The 16,547-nt window shown below is 47.5% G+C and overlaps 1 protein-coding gene across 4 annotated transcripts in view; it reads left to right on the top strand.

Moving 5' to 3' along the window:
* Positions 1 to 16,547, top strand: part of pparg (peroxisome proliferator-activated receptor gamma) — a 35,549-nt gene that overhangs the window by 9,807 nt on the left and 9,195 nt on the right. For 2 of the 4 annotated variants that reach the window (XM_008289906.1, XM_008289896.1), the window contains exons 2-4: positions 7,864 to 8,163; positions 8,626 to 8,792; positions 13,192 to 13,330. In XM_008289906.1, the coding sequence (XP_008288128.1) occupies positions 7,869 to 8,163; positions 8,626 to 8,792; positions 13,192 to 13,330 (601 nt within the window). In that variant the 5' untranslated portion in view covers positions 7,864 to 7,868. Of the gene's footprint in view, positions 1 to 2,551; positions 2,591 to 7,863; positions 8,164 to 8,625; positions 8,793 to 13,191; positions 13,331 to 16,547 lie in introns of those variants that run through there. The other 2 variants (XM_008289913.1, XM_008289922.1) reach the window with 2 other exon arrangements.

Genomic DNA, 16,547 nt, shown 5'->3' with positions numbered 1-16,547 from the left:
GTGTAGAGACTGGAAAGCTTCATGTTCTGTAGAGATGTTGTCGTCCTGGTGCACACACATAGAAGTACAACTAAACATCACATACAGACTCCAACCACTAGAATTGGTTCAGCAGGTAGCACCGTGTTGTGTAGATTTGTACAAAGACGACACGTGTGTGAAGCAAAATGCAGAAGCTGTTTCTGGCTCGCCCATAATTCAGTTTTCTTTGTTATAGCTTCAGAAATCTGTGTGCACCCTCAGAGGACATTTTCATGCCTTTTCTGCAGTGCAGTAACTTAGTCAGAAGCTCAGTAGCTCCACTTCCAGCACGATCTGCTCTGTTTCAGCTGAAGAAACCTGAAGATTGAACTCAGGATGGACACACAGACGCCGTCTTAAGATGCTTTTATACTTGCTGATGTAAAGTCATCAGCAATGAGTGGCCTCTCGTGAATCCGTCGCTGATGGGGTGTGCTGCGTTAGCACCTCATTTGCATATTATAGCTGCCATAGATGAATGCTGCCGTATGGGCTTAGCAGTTCATTTCCTGGTGTGGTTGTTTTCTGAAAGCGACTGAATCCGTGTGCTGTTGGTGGCGATTGGTTCTTGCTCGGCTGGATAAAACTGATCCATTCCCACTAACGAATAACAGCGAAGGTGAATATCGGTAACGTCTGGGCGGCATTCTGTTCACTTTGATTTACTGAAAACTAGCTTCTGTCACTGAACACCGACAGTCAGACGGTTCTGGTGGATATTAAAGTGTGACTCATGGTTAGTCCGACTCAGACTCATTTCAGCAGCCACAATACACACAACAACACAAACCTTGATGTATGCAAACCTCATCTCTTCATACGTGGAAAAACAGCTATGATACGATCTGATGAGTCACGTTTTACAGTTATCCAGACACCTGAGATGTTTCAGACGGTTTCAAGGTGTACCTCTTCAGACAGAGCTGTCATAGCGTGGGCTGCTAGCAACACATTTACATGGTCTTGAAATGACCCAGGACCAGAAGATCTCCCGCCGTAAGGACAGGTTGTGTTGAGGCTCCCCTCCTCCATCCAGGCACGTTGTTTCTTCGTTTTCATCTTTCAAAGAACTGGTGACTTTCCTTCAGAGAAAACATTTCGCTCTGCTTTCTCTGGTTCTGTGTGCACTTTGTGTGGAAGTGGAGCAGTGAAAGCTGCTAACGTGAAGCCACTTGACCCTCACGGTCCAAATGTGACCCTTTTGGCAAAACAGCACAAGCAGACGTCTCTCAGTGTCTCTGCTGTCTCCTTCCTTTATTTTTTACCTGTTTATCTTTTGAATTAAAGCCTTTTCCAGCATAGCTTGTGCTTTTCTGTGTGTCACCGTTTAGTCACGTTATTGTGCACAAATGCAGATGGAGGCAGAAATTTCAGAGTCACTGTCAGTTAGAAGAAACCACTTCTGTCTTTCTGGGGTTAGGGATGTGTGATTAGCAGCATTTTAATTCATTTATAGAGAAAAAATAACCACAATATGCTGCTCCTGTGTCAGAAGGCCCACGAGGCCGCCGCAGCTCGTGTTGTAGATTTTAAAAGCATTAATCAGCGTTTCTCCAACTGTGTCTGTATCTCTGTGACCAAAAGGCAGATTTTTTTTTAAAACAATCATGAAACACACCACAGACAAAGAGTAAATAAGACGACCAGTATTTAAAAAAATAGAGCTCTGATGATCTTAAATAACTTATTGGTGCTGCAGATTGTTCTTTAAGAAACCAGTCGTGTCTGAATGCAGCTCCAGGCTGAAAGCGTCTCCGGCCGCTTAGTGAGCGTCACCAGTTCAGACGTTTAGTCTGATACCACCAGTAACCTTCTGGGTTTTTAGTCTGACCCGAATCAGAGAACAGCGTGTCGGGTCGAGACGTTGCATGAGGAGCAGAAGTGAGTGCGTCATCGCCGTCACATCGACACCGAGTGACTGAGCCGAGGGAGAGAAGTGCAACCAGAGAGGCATGATGAGGGTGCCTGTCAGAGTGAAGCAACAGGAAATCATCTGCATCTGATGTCTACCACCTCACACACACACACACACACACACACACACNGTGCCTGTCAGAGTGAAGCAACAGGAAATCATCTGCATCTGATGTCTACCACCTCACACACACACACACACACACACACACACTCACACACACACACACACACACACACACACACACACACTTACTGGAGACGGCATGTATACAACAGAACACATTCAAGCACAAACGTATTTACTGTATGAGGAGACATCAGCACAAAATAAAAAGAGGATGAAAGCTGCAGACACAGAGACACACACACACACACATGCACACACACACACACACACATGCACACACACACACACACACACACGCAGACCACATGATGGTTTGGTGTCTGAACTTCTGCTGAGCCCAGACTCTGTCAGAGAGAGAAAATGTGTGTGTGTAGTTCCCTTTCTATTGGTCATCACTTCCTGAGGAAAACATGACCACACACACACACACACACACACACCAGTCCACTCTCCTGTCACTGTCGCTTAGATGCTGGTCAGTGAGTCGACACTGAACCCTCTCTGGAGTGAAACGGGAGCAACAGGGTGAGTGGACGGTGCTGTAGCCTCTGTGTGTGTGTGTGTGTGTGTGTGTGTGTGTGTGTGTGTGTGTTGCTGTCAGTCAGTTGTTTCAACATGATCGACAGCTTTAGATGGATATAGATATAGATGGGTATAGATATAGATGGATGTAGTTATAGACAGTTATAGGTGGATGTCAGCAGCCCAGATGGTCAGACAGCAGCGACCAACACGTCCATCGTGACATCAGTGTTGTCACCACTGAGATCTGGAGGTCAGACGCTTCTCTTTGGAGTTTGCCTTCTCTCACATAGTTTGTCACCTCATAAGCTTGTTTTGGTTGGTGTGCCACATCAGGGTGAGTTCTGGTAGCGCCGGTGAGCCCAGAGAGCCGAAGAAGAAGACGTGAGCTGCAGCTGTAGGTCATGTGAGGCAGCTTCATCGTCTTCAGACAGCTTCTGCTCTCTGGTTTGCGTTCTCTGTGTTTCTTGTGTGAAAAGTGTAAATGCTTTGAAACAAAGACATGAGGTTAGAGCTGCAGTCGACCTGAAGCCGTTCTGGTGATGTAGGATCACAGGGTTCTCTGTCCTGAGCTGTGGGGGAGCAGACCGATGGCTGGGCCACGCCGCCGCCCTCTCAGTCTGACCTGAGCTTGACCAGATGGTTATCAGCTCCATTTTGTTTTTCTCTTTTGAAACAAACCAAAAAAATGACAAAGAAATCAAATAGAAATCAGAGAGCGGCTGTCTGGTGCTGTTTTACTCAGATCTGTGCCAGGCAGATGAACGCTGTGGTTTCTTGCCTCCACTGAGCTTTGAAGATGTTTCGTGAGTAAATTCAGTACCAACCGAGCAAGTGGGTTTGCAAACGAGAGGAGACTCTCGTTTCTGTTGTGAGGGCAGTCCAGACCTCTGCTTGACACTTCGAGTGCACTCGGTTTTCCATTCCTGTGGCCTTTGATGGTTCAGGTGCGGAGGGGGAGGCCCGCTGAGGTAACTCTGCCTATCGCGGCTTCACACTGTCGCAGCTTTTTCAAAAAGTGCTAATTTCCTGAAGAGTGAAACAGGATGGCGAGTTTCTGTGCACTGAAACTACATTCAGGCTTTTACACTCGACTGTTCTGGAGCTCTGAGCACCATCTGTGCAGCGCCGCTTCTTTTTATAAATCAGGCTGTTTAGTCAAAGTAACCCCAATATTTGTACGATGCATTTTCCAGCGTACCACAGTTTCCTCATGCAGGACGCAACCAGGCGAAAACCGAGCACGCTGATCTTTTCAAAGAACTTGTGGGGAGTGTGAGGCAGACGTGCAGGCGGGCATATCTCTGTTTTAGTCACTGACACTGAACCACATGCTGTTTTACATGAAGAGGTCAGGAAGTCACAGAGCTCTGTGCTCTGACTGTCACACATCAACACATTCATGCACACGGAACCACTGTGATAAAATAAATGACTTACTGTGCAAAAAAACGTGAAAACCACACCTTCCTCTGGAGGGGAAATACTCTGCAACATGTCGCTTTATCTTCAGGATCTTTTAAAGGCAACAGCAAGAAAACTGTCAGGCTGTGAGGCTGAGCTAAACTCAGCGCAGCTACATGCTCGCTGTTTGCTTTGCTTATGCTGGATACAAAACAAAAGTCTGATAACCGTAGACTGGACCTCTGTTTTGCAGGATGTTTGCTTTGTATTGATTTTTTTCATTTAAATGGTAAAGTTTCCGAATAGAAACCCAGTTCACCTCCACCAGCGCACGCCCATGGTCTGGTGCTGCCCTCAGCGAGCCGCATAGTTTTTATTCAAACAGAGCAGATAAGAGTGTTAATGCCTTGAATGCAGCAGGGCAGGTTCTCCCTTTTGTCTCTCACATTACTGAATATGCCCGACCAGCCTCTGGTGTCCTGAGCTCCCCTTTACTTTACTTTGCCTCCCTCTGTGGAGGCGTGTCGGCAGAACGGCGATAACGCTGCCTGGTGTCTGACTGCACCTTCTTTCTTTTAGCCGTCTGAGTGTTTGTGTCGCTCTGCTGGTGTTGTTCATGTAACGTAATTAAAGGCTCATTGATATAAGTCAATAAAACGCCTTTCTGTGCAGTAATCTGAACCCCTGCTTTTGCTTCGGTCTGTTTTGACTGAATCATGACTCTTGTGAAAGAAATATGAGCGTGAAAAAAAAAATTGCATCGGTTTTGCAACTCTGTCCCTGAAGGAGAGATTTCACATGTCTCCGTTTGACCTCTTGGTTTCACCTCTTTCTCCAGAGCTGCTGCTTTCAGGCTGAGAGCAGCATGCAGCCTCTCCTACAGCTACAGCTTTATGTAAGAATGCATTCACTCGCTGTCTCAACGGATCAGCTCCGTCTTTGTCTTCAGAGATACGTGAGGTGGCCGATGCGCTCACACACAGGTTCAGCAGCCTGCCGGACCTGCCTGCCAGTTTGCCGTTGGCCCATTGTTATTATGTCATGACGGAGGCAGTGGCCAATAGGAAGCTCTCCTGCACTGTTCGCTCACCTGGTAGTCAAGTTCTGACAAGCGGAGCGCTGCGAGCTGGCACCAGCGCCACACACGTGCTCCACACCTTTGTGGACGCAGGACGCGCTGCAGATCCTCGCTGATCGTTTGTCTCCCTTTATGAAGCCTGACAGCTTGTTTTCCCAGACAGCACTCGCAGATACAAACATGTCGGATTCAGCGGGTTTTCTGTTTCCATGAGCAGCTCAGAACCTACAGCACCGACTTGTTTTCACCTTCGATTACGACATGATTTAAGCACCTCGGTTTAACTGCCGGCTGCAGCCGCCTTCCTTCTCGTCGGTCGGGCTGAGCACAGAGCATGAGTTTCCTCATGTAGGGGTTTTCCTTGGAGCCTATAGGGGACGTTAGGGTTCTTTCAAGTGGTCCGGGCCTTGCTCGCCCCTCCCGCTGTATCTCTGGAGCTCTCTCTATACGATGACTCGATGCCAACCAGGACACAAGTCGCTCCGTCTATTTTAGCTTCGGATTTGCTGGCAGCTGGCCAACAAACGGGAAAAATAAGCAGGTTTGAGTGGTTATTAATAGTCAGCAGTGGAAGCACACACTGGTTCTGGTTCTTATCGTGGAGCAACATTACAATCGATGTGAATGTAAGCGGACCCCCCGATCGCTGCTGCCACATTCCTGACCAGAGAGGAGGAAGCAGTGTGTAGTGGGAAGAAGAGGATGTTTTCTACTCACGGGGATGTTTTGCCAAATGATCTGGAGCCGTTTCAGGCCCGTTTGAAACCTGGTGCCGCGGTGCCATCCGAGTATTTTAGCTTCGTCCTGTTGCATAATTCATCACATTCTTGTTTCCTGATTATTTTACGCTGGAGGTTGATGAGGGTTTATTTTGAGACTCGGTGTTGGTTCTAGAGGCTGCTGAGCGGGTCAGGTGGTCCGGTTCACAGACCGTTTACTCTATTGATTATTTGTGCAATCTCTTCCTTTACACGGTTTGTTTAGTCTAAATAAAGATCAGAATTCAAGCTGATTACAACACGAGATGTCAGCGTAGTGACAACTGAATCTCTCCGTCCTTTTTCTATATTTTATTCAGATTTTTTAAACCAACAGACAACAGGACAGGAGGAGCTGATAGATGTGACAGAACAACAGCCAGAGGGGGTCCGTAAGATCTCCAGAACAACAGCCCTGGTCCTGAGCTTCTCCATCCTGATGCTGAAGTAGCGTTTGTCTTCAGGTGACCTGTCATGTCGGGCCACAGCTTAGAAAAGAGAATTAAATACATCCTACAGACGTCGTGTTCTGCTTCACAGTCTTGTACCAGTGGTCCTACAGTCTGGCCCGGTGTGGTCGGCAGTAACCCGTGATGGCCGGACTTTGAGCCTCTCGGCTGACTGTGTTCACATCTGAATGACTGAAGAGCTTTCAGTGATTTGAATCAACAAAGAGCTGAACGTCCAGCCGGAGCTGTGTGGACTCATCATAGATTACTGAGCAAAACGTGCATGAATGAGTTGTTCATGCCTGAGTCACCTTCAGTTCAGCATCCAGTAGAACACAGCAGGAGGCTGCAGCGGTCCACTGGACCTCGTGTCCCGGTCTCGTTTAATCTGAGGCGGTCCAGTGTGCGTACAGCCTCCAACTAATGTCCTCTTTACACTGTGAGCAGCGCTCGCTGTGGACCACCGGCTCAGAGGCTTTCAGGACATTTTTAGGCTTTATTGAAATAATAAAACAAACATACATTCATGACCAGATTTACATCTTCAGTAGATGTGAAAGCACTTCCAGCAGGGATCCAACGAAGATGCTGGGTGTCCTGGAAGCAGGACAGACGATTGGTTTGGGTCTTTTAAAGCTCAGTGTGTAGGATTCAGCAGATATATGAGCAGTGTGGTGCGTGGTTGTGTAGAACCAGCAGTAGCTACCAGTGGTTGTGTTGATGAGCTCTGCATGGCTACGCAGGAGCAGGTTTCTACCAAACACCGACTCCAGAGAGGGCCTTTAGTGTTTCTACGTTAACGCACAGCCTTCCTACGCTCTCGCTTTAAAGGGACCTGCAGTCTCACCACTAGAGGCCACTGAGTCCTCCACACGGCTCCTTTTATTATCAATAAGAAAATACTGATAATCACCAGCTGTGTCCTTTAGTAATGGTGGCCGCTAAATAAAAATATAACCGTCACGCCACGCAGTCTTCTACTGCCAAGCCGGTCCTTAACATACTCCAGAACTGGGACGGTGCAGTCTGTTCCAGCCCAGAGGACCATCCTTGGCCTATTTCTGTGTCCTTTGGTTGGCCAATCACACAGCGAAACACCCAAACAGCAGCAGGAGAGACGGTGGTCAGGGCCAGAGTTCGTCTTGTTCTCCGTTTGTCAGTGTGCCTCCTTCACCAGATAACAGACAGACCGCAGGAATGAGGATCGTCGCAGCGCTGCGAGACGACGGCGGGTTTCTGTGCAGATGTTCTGAGGTTTCCTGAGCCGGCACATTCAGCACATTCAGGGATCATCAATGAGTAGAAACGTGCACTCGGGCTGGTCTCTCATGTTTTATCATCACACTGGGCAGAGATAGGGCCAATCAGAACCTCCCTGCTCTGATAAGTTGTTGACTGCAGCGTATGGCCACTACAGCCTTGGGATTCTTTGAATATTTCTGTCTCCATCTGTTTTTTTTTTTACATTTTTTTTCATGTAATCCTCCCTCTTTCTCCTTCCTGCTTCTTTTTTTTGGTTTGTTTTCTCAAGGCCACCTTCAGTTAACTTGTCCTCACAGCTAACGCTCGCTTCGTCTCTCCTCACAGTAGACATGGTGGACACCCAGCAGCTCCTCGCGTGGCCCGTCGGTTTCAGCCTGAGCACGGTGGACCTGCCGGAGCTGGACGACAGCTCCCACTCCCTGGACATGAAGCATTTGTCCACGTTGGACTACGCCTCCATTTCCTCCTCATCCATCCCGTCCTCTCTGTCCTCACCGTCCCTCGTGTCCTCCATGTCTTCGGCTGCTTTGGCCTACGACCTCAGCCCCCCGCAGAGCGAGGAACACCTGACCAACATGGACTACACCAACATGCACAGCTACAGGACGGAGCTGGACACGCACAGTAAGTCTGTCTGTGTCGTGGGTTAATCAGAAGTAAAACTTGTGAACTCGCTCTTTCTTTAGCAGAAAGCGTTCTCTCGCAGGAGGAACAAACTGAATCATTTACAACTTGTTTCATGTGGCATCAGAAATGTGTTCATGTGGAACAGCTTCAGGTGCAGCACATGTAGAGTCGGTGAGGTGTGGAGGTTCACACGGCTTAGACAGCTCATTAAAGCTTTAACCAGTAGCATGATGAACCTGAAAACGGACCTCAGATGTGAGAGATGTGAACGTTTTAGCTGTCAGTCTGTCTGTCCGTCCGTCCGACCGACCGTCTGTCCGTCCGTCCGTCCGACCGACCGTCTGACTGACTGACTGTCAGTCAGTCAGTCTGTCTGTCTGTCCGTCCGTCCGTCCGTCCGTCCGTCTGTCTGTCCGTCTGTTGTGTGTTCTGGCTGCCTGATGATGTTTCTTCTCACAGATTCAATCAAGCTGGAGCCGGAGTCGCCTCCTCTGTACTCTGACAGCCCCGTGTTCTCCAAGCTTCAGGACGACACGTCATCAGCGGCGCTGAACATCGAGTGTCGAGTGTGTGGGGACAAAGCCTCCGGGTTTCACTATGGCGTCCACGCCTGTGAGGGCTGTAAGGTAGGACTGAAGGGCACCGCAGGTGGAGACGACAACAAACTGAGACAGAACGCGACCAAAGTGTTTCTTTAACTGTCTGTTAATCTGCATATGAGCCCCAAAGTGTTCCGCTTATTATCACCGGACACAAAGAGAACCACCAGATCCTCACGACGCGGGCTGGAACCAGCACTGTTACTGATCAGCCGGAGCTGTCGGCTCAGCAGGTTTCACATGTTCACACTTCAGAGGTCGTGTATTTAAAGGCCTCTTCTGTCAGCGGGTTGCCACCATCACCACCAGTAACGGCTACTGGTAATATGTGCAGCAGTCTGCTGGAGCTTAGGTTTCGTTTTGGCTTCCAGAGAGTTTAGAAATGTCCATGATGTGGTAGACTGTCTGCACAGCAGTGGAAGGTGAATTCAGAGGCTCTGTAATGATGAAACAGACGCCACCTTCGCGCTGTGTCAGGAAACGGCAGCAGGTGCACCACTTTCTCCTGCAAATGGTGAAGTGGTGTTTCTCTGCCAGCCTTCCTTCTTCTGTCACCGCGTGTCACCCTGAGGTGACACATGTCGGTGGAATTAATTTCTATCATGCATCGAGCATTTTTTCATCTTTCTGATGTCTGTCACTCTAACCACAGCCCCGGGCTTTTTCCACTCAGCGAGGGCTCAGCGAACAGCGAGCAGGCCGCCAACCCTTCAAACCCTCCGTCTGTTTGTCTGTCTGTACAGAGTATAAATAACTAATAGCGTGTGGGGAGGAAGTTTCAGACATATTTCCATTTTCTTTGAAATATTGACACATTAGATGATGTGGAAGATGAACTACAAGTTGTGGCATTAGCCTTCAAAGACACATGAGAGCTGCTTTAGAATCAGCCTCAGCGTCTCTGGGTGTGAACAGCGAGCACATACGCTGACTGAGAATAAAGCGTCTTTATTACAGATCTGATCGCTTTTCATGCTTCAACCATTTAAAACAGTCGTCTTTACTGGATGTTACAGAGTGATTTATGAGAAATGCCATTTTGGAGAATCACCATCTGGTCTTTATTATTCATTTGAGACAGACGCCTTGGTTTTGATAGCATCAGAGAGAAAGGGAACCTTGAAGTGCAGCAAGGGGCTGTCGAGCAGGATGATGCAACGCAGCGCAACACCTTCCACCTGCTAAAAATACCGCTTTACATGCAAGGAAACGCTCTTTTCTTATTGTCAGCAAACCCCAACAAGACGACCGAACCAGCAGCAGAGCTCTTTATGAACCTCAGTTGTTCAGCATTTTCATCACATAATTCAGATGTTTTCATCTTTATTCATCCTTATAATATCTTTTTTAAAATTATTTTCATTATTTCGGTGTTTGGGGTTTCTGATAACGAAAAGTCATTTCCAGACATTTTCACACCTTTTTTTCTTGTGGCGGTAATTCCCCCAGACTAACCACAAGCTCCTTTATTTTACCTTCTTTCCTATTTTGTTTTTTGCTCGTTATAATTCTGTCTTGGTTTATTTTCTATCCATCTTGTTTTCCCTCTTTCATCTCTGTTCAGTGTGTCAGTCGTGCAGTGATCTGAGTCCTGGACGCTCAAAAACAAATGCAACTGAACTCATCATTCTCATTTTTCCTTGAATGTTTTAAAATGTTTCTCAGCATGTCAGGGTGGCTTTGATGGACCAGAAGAGCTGCTCTACGTCAGCTATTCACTCAGTGACGAGTTTTAAGTCTGCACTAAACGAGAACAAATCAAAACGAACAAAAAAATATTCATGATGAGCAGATTTACGTGTTGAGTGGAAATAAAGAGCTACAGACGAGTCGGACTCCAGGTGGGCTTCAGGTTTTCATGGTTTTTATCTGCAAAATTTAAAATAAAGAATCTGATTGGTTGTTTAAAATGTTTAGTGCAGCTCACGCAGGGACTGAACGGTGGTGTAGCCTTTGAATAGAATAGAATAGAATAGAATAGAACAGAACAGAATAGAATAGAATAGATTAGATTAAATTAGATTAGATTAGATTAGATTAGAATAGAATAGAACAGAACAGAACAGCCTCTTTATTGTCAGACAGAATCTACACTCTTTGGGGCAGATTTTGGCTGAAATTTTGATGCAAAAACTCGCCATCAGAAAATTATTAGAAATAAAAACAATGACAATATGTACATGTAAGAAAAATGTCAAACAAACATAAATACATATATATATATATATATACACACACATGCACCTGCCTTTCTGCACATCCGCACACATTCATGTCACAGTCAGAAGCAGCAGCAGGATTGCACGAAGCTCAAGACAGTCGCATGCGATGCAACCGCCGAGTACAGCCGCTGCCACGGAGATGAAACAACACCTCTCTGACACAGTCAGAGCTGCTGTGGTACAGGCCTATAGGCTTCTCTGCCCTCCTGAACGGAGCCATACTGTACGCTGAGGGCTGAATGAAGGTACGGTGCAGAAGTTATTGTTCTGCCAGAGTCTCAGGGGACGCTCAGCAGAAGACGGGGTCAGCCAAGCAGGCAAACACTTAATTGTTTTAAAACAGAAAACATTCTTTATTGAGGTGGAGTCTTGACCCTCTTTAACTTCCTCGTTCTTTAAATATCCTACGATTAAAAAAGGAACATCTGTGGATCACAGGAATGCAGATGCCAAACACACAAGCCTTCGCTTGTCCAGATGTGTGTGTGCCTATGAGAAGGCTTTGCTGCCTTTCAGAACTGAACCATGGTTGATATAATTAGACTTTTTTACAAAAAAGGCTCTTTAGTGTCCGAGTAAAAACTGATTTCTACAAAGTAATGTCAGTTAGATGAAACCACAAAAGGTAAATAGGTGATTTTACAGTGATTCTCCAGCCGGTGTTCAGTCGATGCAGTTCAGGCCTCAGTCACAGCATGGAGCCGGCTGGACGGAGCTCAGTCACTCTTGCACATCTGGACGCTGCAATTTTACCCAATTCTGTTTTGCGAAATTGTCATATTGCACAAGAATCATGACTGAACAGCCCATTCTGAAGTCCAGCCACAAACTCTCAGTTGGATTGAGGTCTGGGTTCTGACGTGGCCTCTGCAGAACGTTCACCTTGTTGTTTTTAAACCATGTCTGCAGCTCTGGCTCCGTTCTCGGCTGATTGTCTTGCTGGAAAACAGATATTCTCAGATACAGTCACTGTTCTCTTGCAGGCTGTCAGATTGTCCTCCAGGATGTTTCTACGCTTTGTTGCTTTCATCTACAAACCTTCCAGGCCTGCCACTGAGGAGCATCTCCACATCATGATGCTGCCACCACCATGCTTCTCCGTGGGGTTTCCACCAAGCACAGCGTCTTGCTCTAACTTCTGATCTCATTGGACACAACAGTGTTCTTCCAGCTGACTTCAGAGTTTCTGACACGCCTTCTGGTGAACTCTAGTCAAGGGTTAGCACGAGTTTTTCAACAGGGCCTCTCTCTCCCGTAAAGCTTTGAACTGGTGAAGAACCCAGACCACTGTGTCGACAGCGTCTTCCTCATCAGCTCTGGACCTCCTTCAGAGGAGTCATGGCTGTCTTGGTGGCCTCCATCACTAGTCTGAGCTTTTAAGGCCAGCTTGCTGTAGGCCGATCTGCTCATGTGCCATATTTGTTCTATTCCTTCATGATGGATTTAACGGTACTCTGAGGACTCCTGGACGTTTTCTGGTGTTCATCCCTTCACTTATGCTGTCCAGTTCCTTTTCCACAGAGTTGGTTCGACGTTCTTCTGCCGTCATGGCGTAGTGATGGGATGACTGGACTTTTACTCTCCTCATGTCTCAGTTTGTCTTTCCTGGAGCTCTCACAGCACTGCAGCCACCAGCCACCCTGGTCCTGGTGCAGGAGTGTGTGTTTGACCGTGACTGGATGGTTAGAAGCTGAGATAAGTGAAGGTCTTATGACGTCTTTGGTCCTAAGGTTGAAAACATCAAAGCCACCCTGACACACCACCTGTTTTCCACTTATGGGCGAGCATGATTGATTTCCTCACATACCTGAGAGAGCCGGGTCCCTGATCAGTATCTCCTAGCTGAAGGACCCGACATGGAGCTGCTCTAGCACCAAGTCCTTCCAGCCACAACGTGAACAGATGAATACAAACCATGTTGATCCTTTGGTGGGAAAGCGTGACCTGGTTTAGAGGTAGCGGCTGCCTTCCTGTGTCCTGTGACGCCCTGTGGTGACCCTCTGGTGTGTCACCTATAATCTACAGTATTTACAACATGCACACAGAACCAGGAGTGGACTTCACGTCTCCCACTACTCTTGTAATCACATTTCACTTTTTTTTTTCAGCGTTAGCAGAATGGAGCAACGATAGAAAAAGAAAACCCGTCTGCAGCAGCAGCATCTGTCGTAACGACGTCTCTGTTTCTCTCTTTTCTCTCACAGGGTTTCTTCAGACGCACAATCAGGTTAAAGTTGGTGTACGATCACTGCGACCTTCACTGTCGGATTCACAAAAAGTCCCGCAACAAATGCCAATACTGTCGTTTCCAGAAGTGCCTCAACGTTGGCATGTCGCACAACGGTAAGACGGTGACACACCTTTATTATGATCCGTATACAAGCCGACACAGTCCTTCATGAGCAGCTCACACATTCATTAAAACAGTTTGTCTGCACGACAGTCACACAAGTCAAAGCTCCTTTTGACTTTTCTTTGTCCATTTGGGTGTTTTTTATTGTTCTCATGTGTATTCTTAGACAGAAATGAAACCCACCAGTTTACACTCGCCAAAAATAAGCAGATGCAGGTAAAAAGAGAGACACTTTTTTGAAACTGTGGTCCAGGAAACGCCTCTTCACAGATCAGCTCTTCTGCTTTTGATGCCCTCTGAGAACGGCAGCGACGTTCTGACCACACCACTGCCAATTCAGTCGCTGAGGTGTGGTGGTAATGTATGCAGCAATCTACACAACGGCCTCACACGTTACTGGTTGCTTCTTCTGTGGTGTCTGACAGGTATCGCAACCCTTGGCTTGTGTTTCAGTTCCCATCACTGGTGCAGTTGCTGCCACCCTCACAGCATGACTCACAGGCGAAGCTGGTCACCGGCTAACTTTAGCTCGACCTCAGAGTTCTTAATTTCTACCTGGCTTTGTGCTTTATTCTACGTTCCTGGAGTTTGTGGCGTCAGAAGTGAAACAATAAATAGCAGCAGCTGTCTTTAGATGTTTGGTAGAAGCTGAAAGTTCTGATGAATATAGCATCGATGCACCTTTACCTGGAGTCTGGTCACTGGTGCCGTGTTCTAACAACTCACAGAGGTTTTTTAGCTTTGCCTTCATGTGAATGTGTGGAAAGTTATGGATTACAGGTTTAACTGAACAAGCATGTGCTCTGTCTGTACGTTCGTCACACGTGTTGGTCACTTTCTGCTGTTCATGTGTGAACATGTGGCATCACCATCGGTTACTGCGCTGCCTTCATGCACTTATTCACTCGCTCAGAGCGTCTGACCAATAGACACAGAGCATGCAGTGAGGACGTCTCTGTGGTGTGTTGCTCTCCTCTGCACAGCGCCTCCTGTGCACACACTGCCTAAAAAATGTTGCTTTTCTTTTTAAGATTTGTCTGAAAACCAAAAATGTAAATCTAGTAAAATCCACATCCCCGTGTACGTCAGCCGCTCTCCGCCCACAGCCGTGTGGATAGACGGTGTGGGCGGCTGCACTCGCCTACGGCGGCTCAGAGGAAACATCCACTTGAGCGCTGCGAGGCTGGTTTGCCAACACCTCCGACTGTCAGCCTCCTGTGTGTCGATGCACCGCCGCTCCACTCACACTTTTTTCCACCACCTCTGACGTGTTGCAGCTACATGTGCTTTATTTTTTGTTAAATCTACAAAACATTAATTAAAACGAACGGCGCAGATGTCCTGATCCCACTGTGGTTTATTTAGACCTGTCTGACCTTCTGCCCTCCACATCGCTGCCCATTCTGTCTCCTGGCGTCGGTCTAAAGCGATCATTCCCCAGAAACAAGACAAAGCTTCCACACCAGAGCACTTTACAGCCTCCACATACAACGTCCCTAAATCACATGAAACCTTCCCTCGCCCGTCACTGTTTGGCTGCAGAATGCTTTTCTTTTGTTCGCCTTTGTCGGCCACTGAGGCGCATCGACCGGCTCGGCTGGCTCCGCCTCCACAGGTGTGTTTCAGCGTGGCCCTCGTGACTGAGTGAGCCTGCACCGGTCACGCTTGACTGAATCTCTCGACTCTCCTGTTAGTTTTGTTGCACCTGTTGGGGCGGGACGGCTCACATAAACTCTGATGATATCTGAGAAACCGCTGACGGCCTGCACTGAGAGTGTGACGTTAATAAACCGTGACAAGGAATCAGTGAGAGTTGGACGACCAGGATAGCACCTTTTCATATTAGTCGACACACTGGGAGGACTTAAAGCTGCAGCCTGCATCGTTCAGGTCAGCGTGGAGCACCGACAGCGTCAGGCTTCACCTCCGTTGTCCTGCTGGAGCTTCCCTCTGAAACGCGTTTCGTGCAGCTGGAAATTTAGAAATGACATCGGCAGGGTAGTAAATTATACAACTTTTTATCAGACACTTTATTGTCATCATCCTCTATCAGGGCTGGACTCAGACAAACTTCCTGGCCGTGGCAGACCGGCACCGCTCAGCACCACCCTCCTGCTCCATGAATATGTAAAACGCCCTATAAGGCAATAGGAGCAAATCAAGAGGGAGGAAACATGATCAATATGTGGCATTGCAAAATGAATATTGTACCGTGAAGAAGCCTTGAACAGATGATGGCATCTGGTGCGTGATTTAGAGAGAAGGAGTGAGAAAGTGGGACTGATACGTGACTGATCAGACGACTTTGTGTTTCACACAACGAAGCTTCGAGTGAATCCTAAACTCACAAAGTCAGAAGAATGCTGTGAACTCCTCGGACGGATCCTTAGAAAAACAAGTGTGTGAAAGAGAAAGAAAGAGTAGCTGTGATAAACGACTGATCAGATGTTCTCCAGATAACAGCAGCGCTTCGTGAAGCGTCCAGCCACACATGAGCTGGCTCCAGACCGCCCCGGGTCCCTGAGGAGCCCAGCTTACCCTATAGCCTAATAAATACATGAACAAAACAAGAAGGGCTGCCAGCTGACTCACTGCTGACGCTCAATCATGACATTCTTCCAATAAGACAAGAGGTATCAGGGAAATATATATTTATCTTCTTAGCTAGCTTGCGTTTTGTGGACTAATTAGGGGTTTAGATTGAGAATTAGTTTTGGATTCTTCCAGAGTCGTGTAGATGCCTTCTGTACAATAATAAGACTGAGCGTGGACGTCCAGCCCAGTCCTCACCTCAGACAAACTCCATCTCCTCTTCTGCTGCTGCTGCTTGGGTTTTTGCCTCCAAGTTAAATGAACAATCCTGAAGCCCTGTTTTGGATCAAACTGGCTGGTCTTTGGTCTTTGAAGAACTTTATTTCATTCATTTGTGTCTCGCTGCTCCTCAGTGATGCTGATGTGAAATCTAGTGACTTAAGAAGCAAAATAACTCATAAAGTAGCTAAAACTCTGGTGTGGATGTGCAGTAGACGCATGCTGCATTCACACAATACGGGCTGCAGGTGGTTCAGTGGATCAGTGGTTAGCACCGTGGCCTCACAGTTAGAAGTTCGCCGGTTGGCGTCCCGGTGAGGACACCCGGGATCTTCCTGCGTGGAGTCTCCATGTTCTCCCCGTGCAGCGTGGGTTCTCTCCGGGTTCTCCGGCTTC

The sequence above is a fragment of the Stegastes partitus genome, unplaced genomic scaffold (genome assembly GCF_000690725.1).
Source record: "Stegastes partitus isolate 25-593 unplaced genomic scaffold, Stegastes_partitus-1.0.2 Scaffold14, whole genome shotgun sequence".
NCBI classification, from domain to species: Eukaryota; Metazoa; Chordata; class Actinopteri; family Pomacentridae; genus Stegastes; species Stegastes partitus.
Note: the sequence above shows the minus strand (reverse complement) of the source record. Positions and strands in the feature narration are given on the sequence as shown.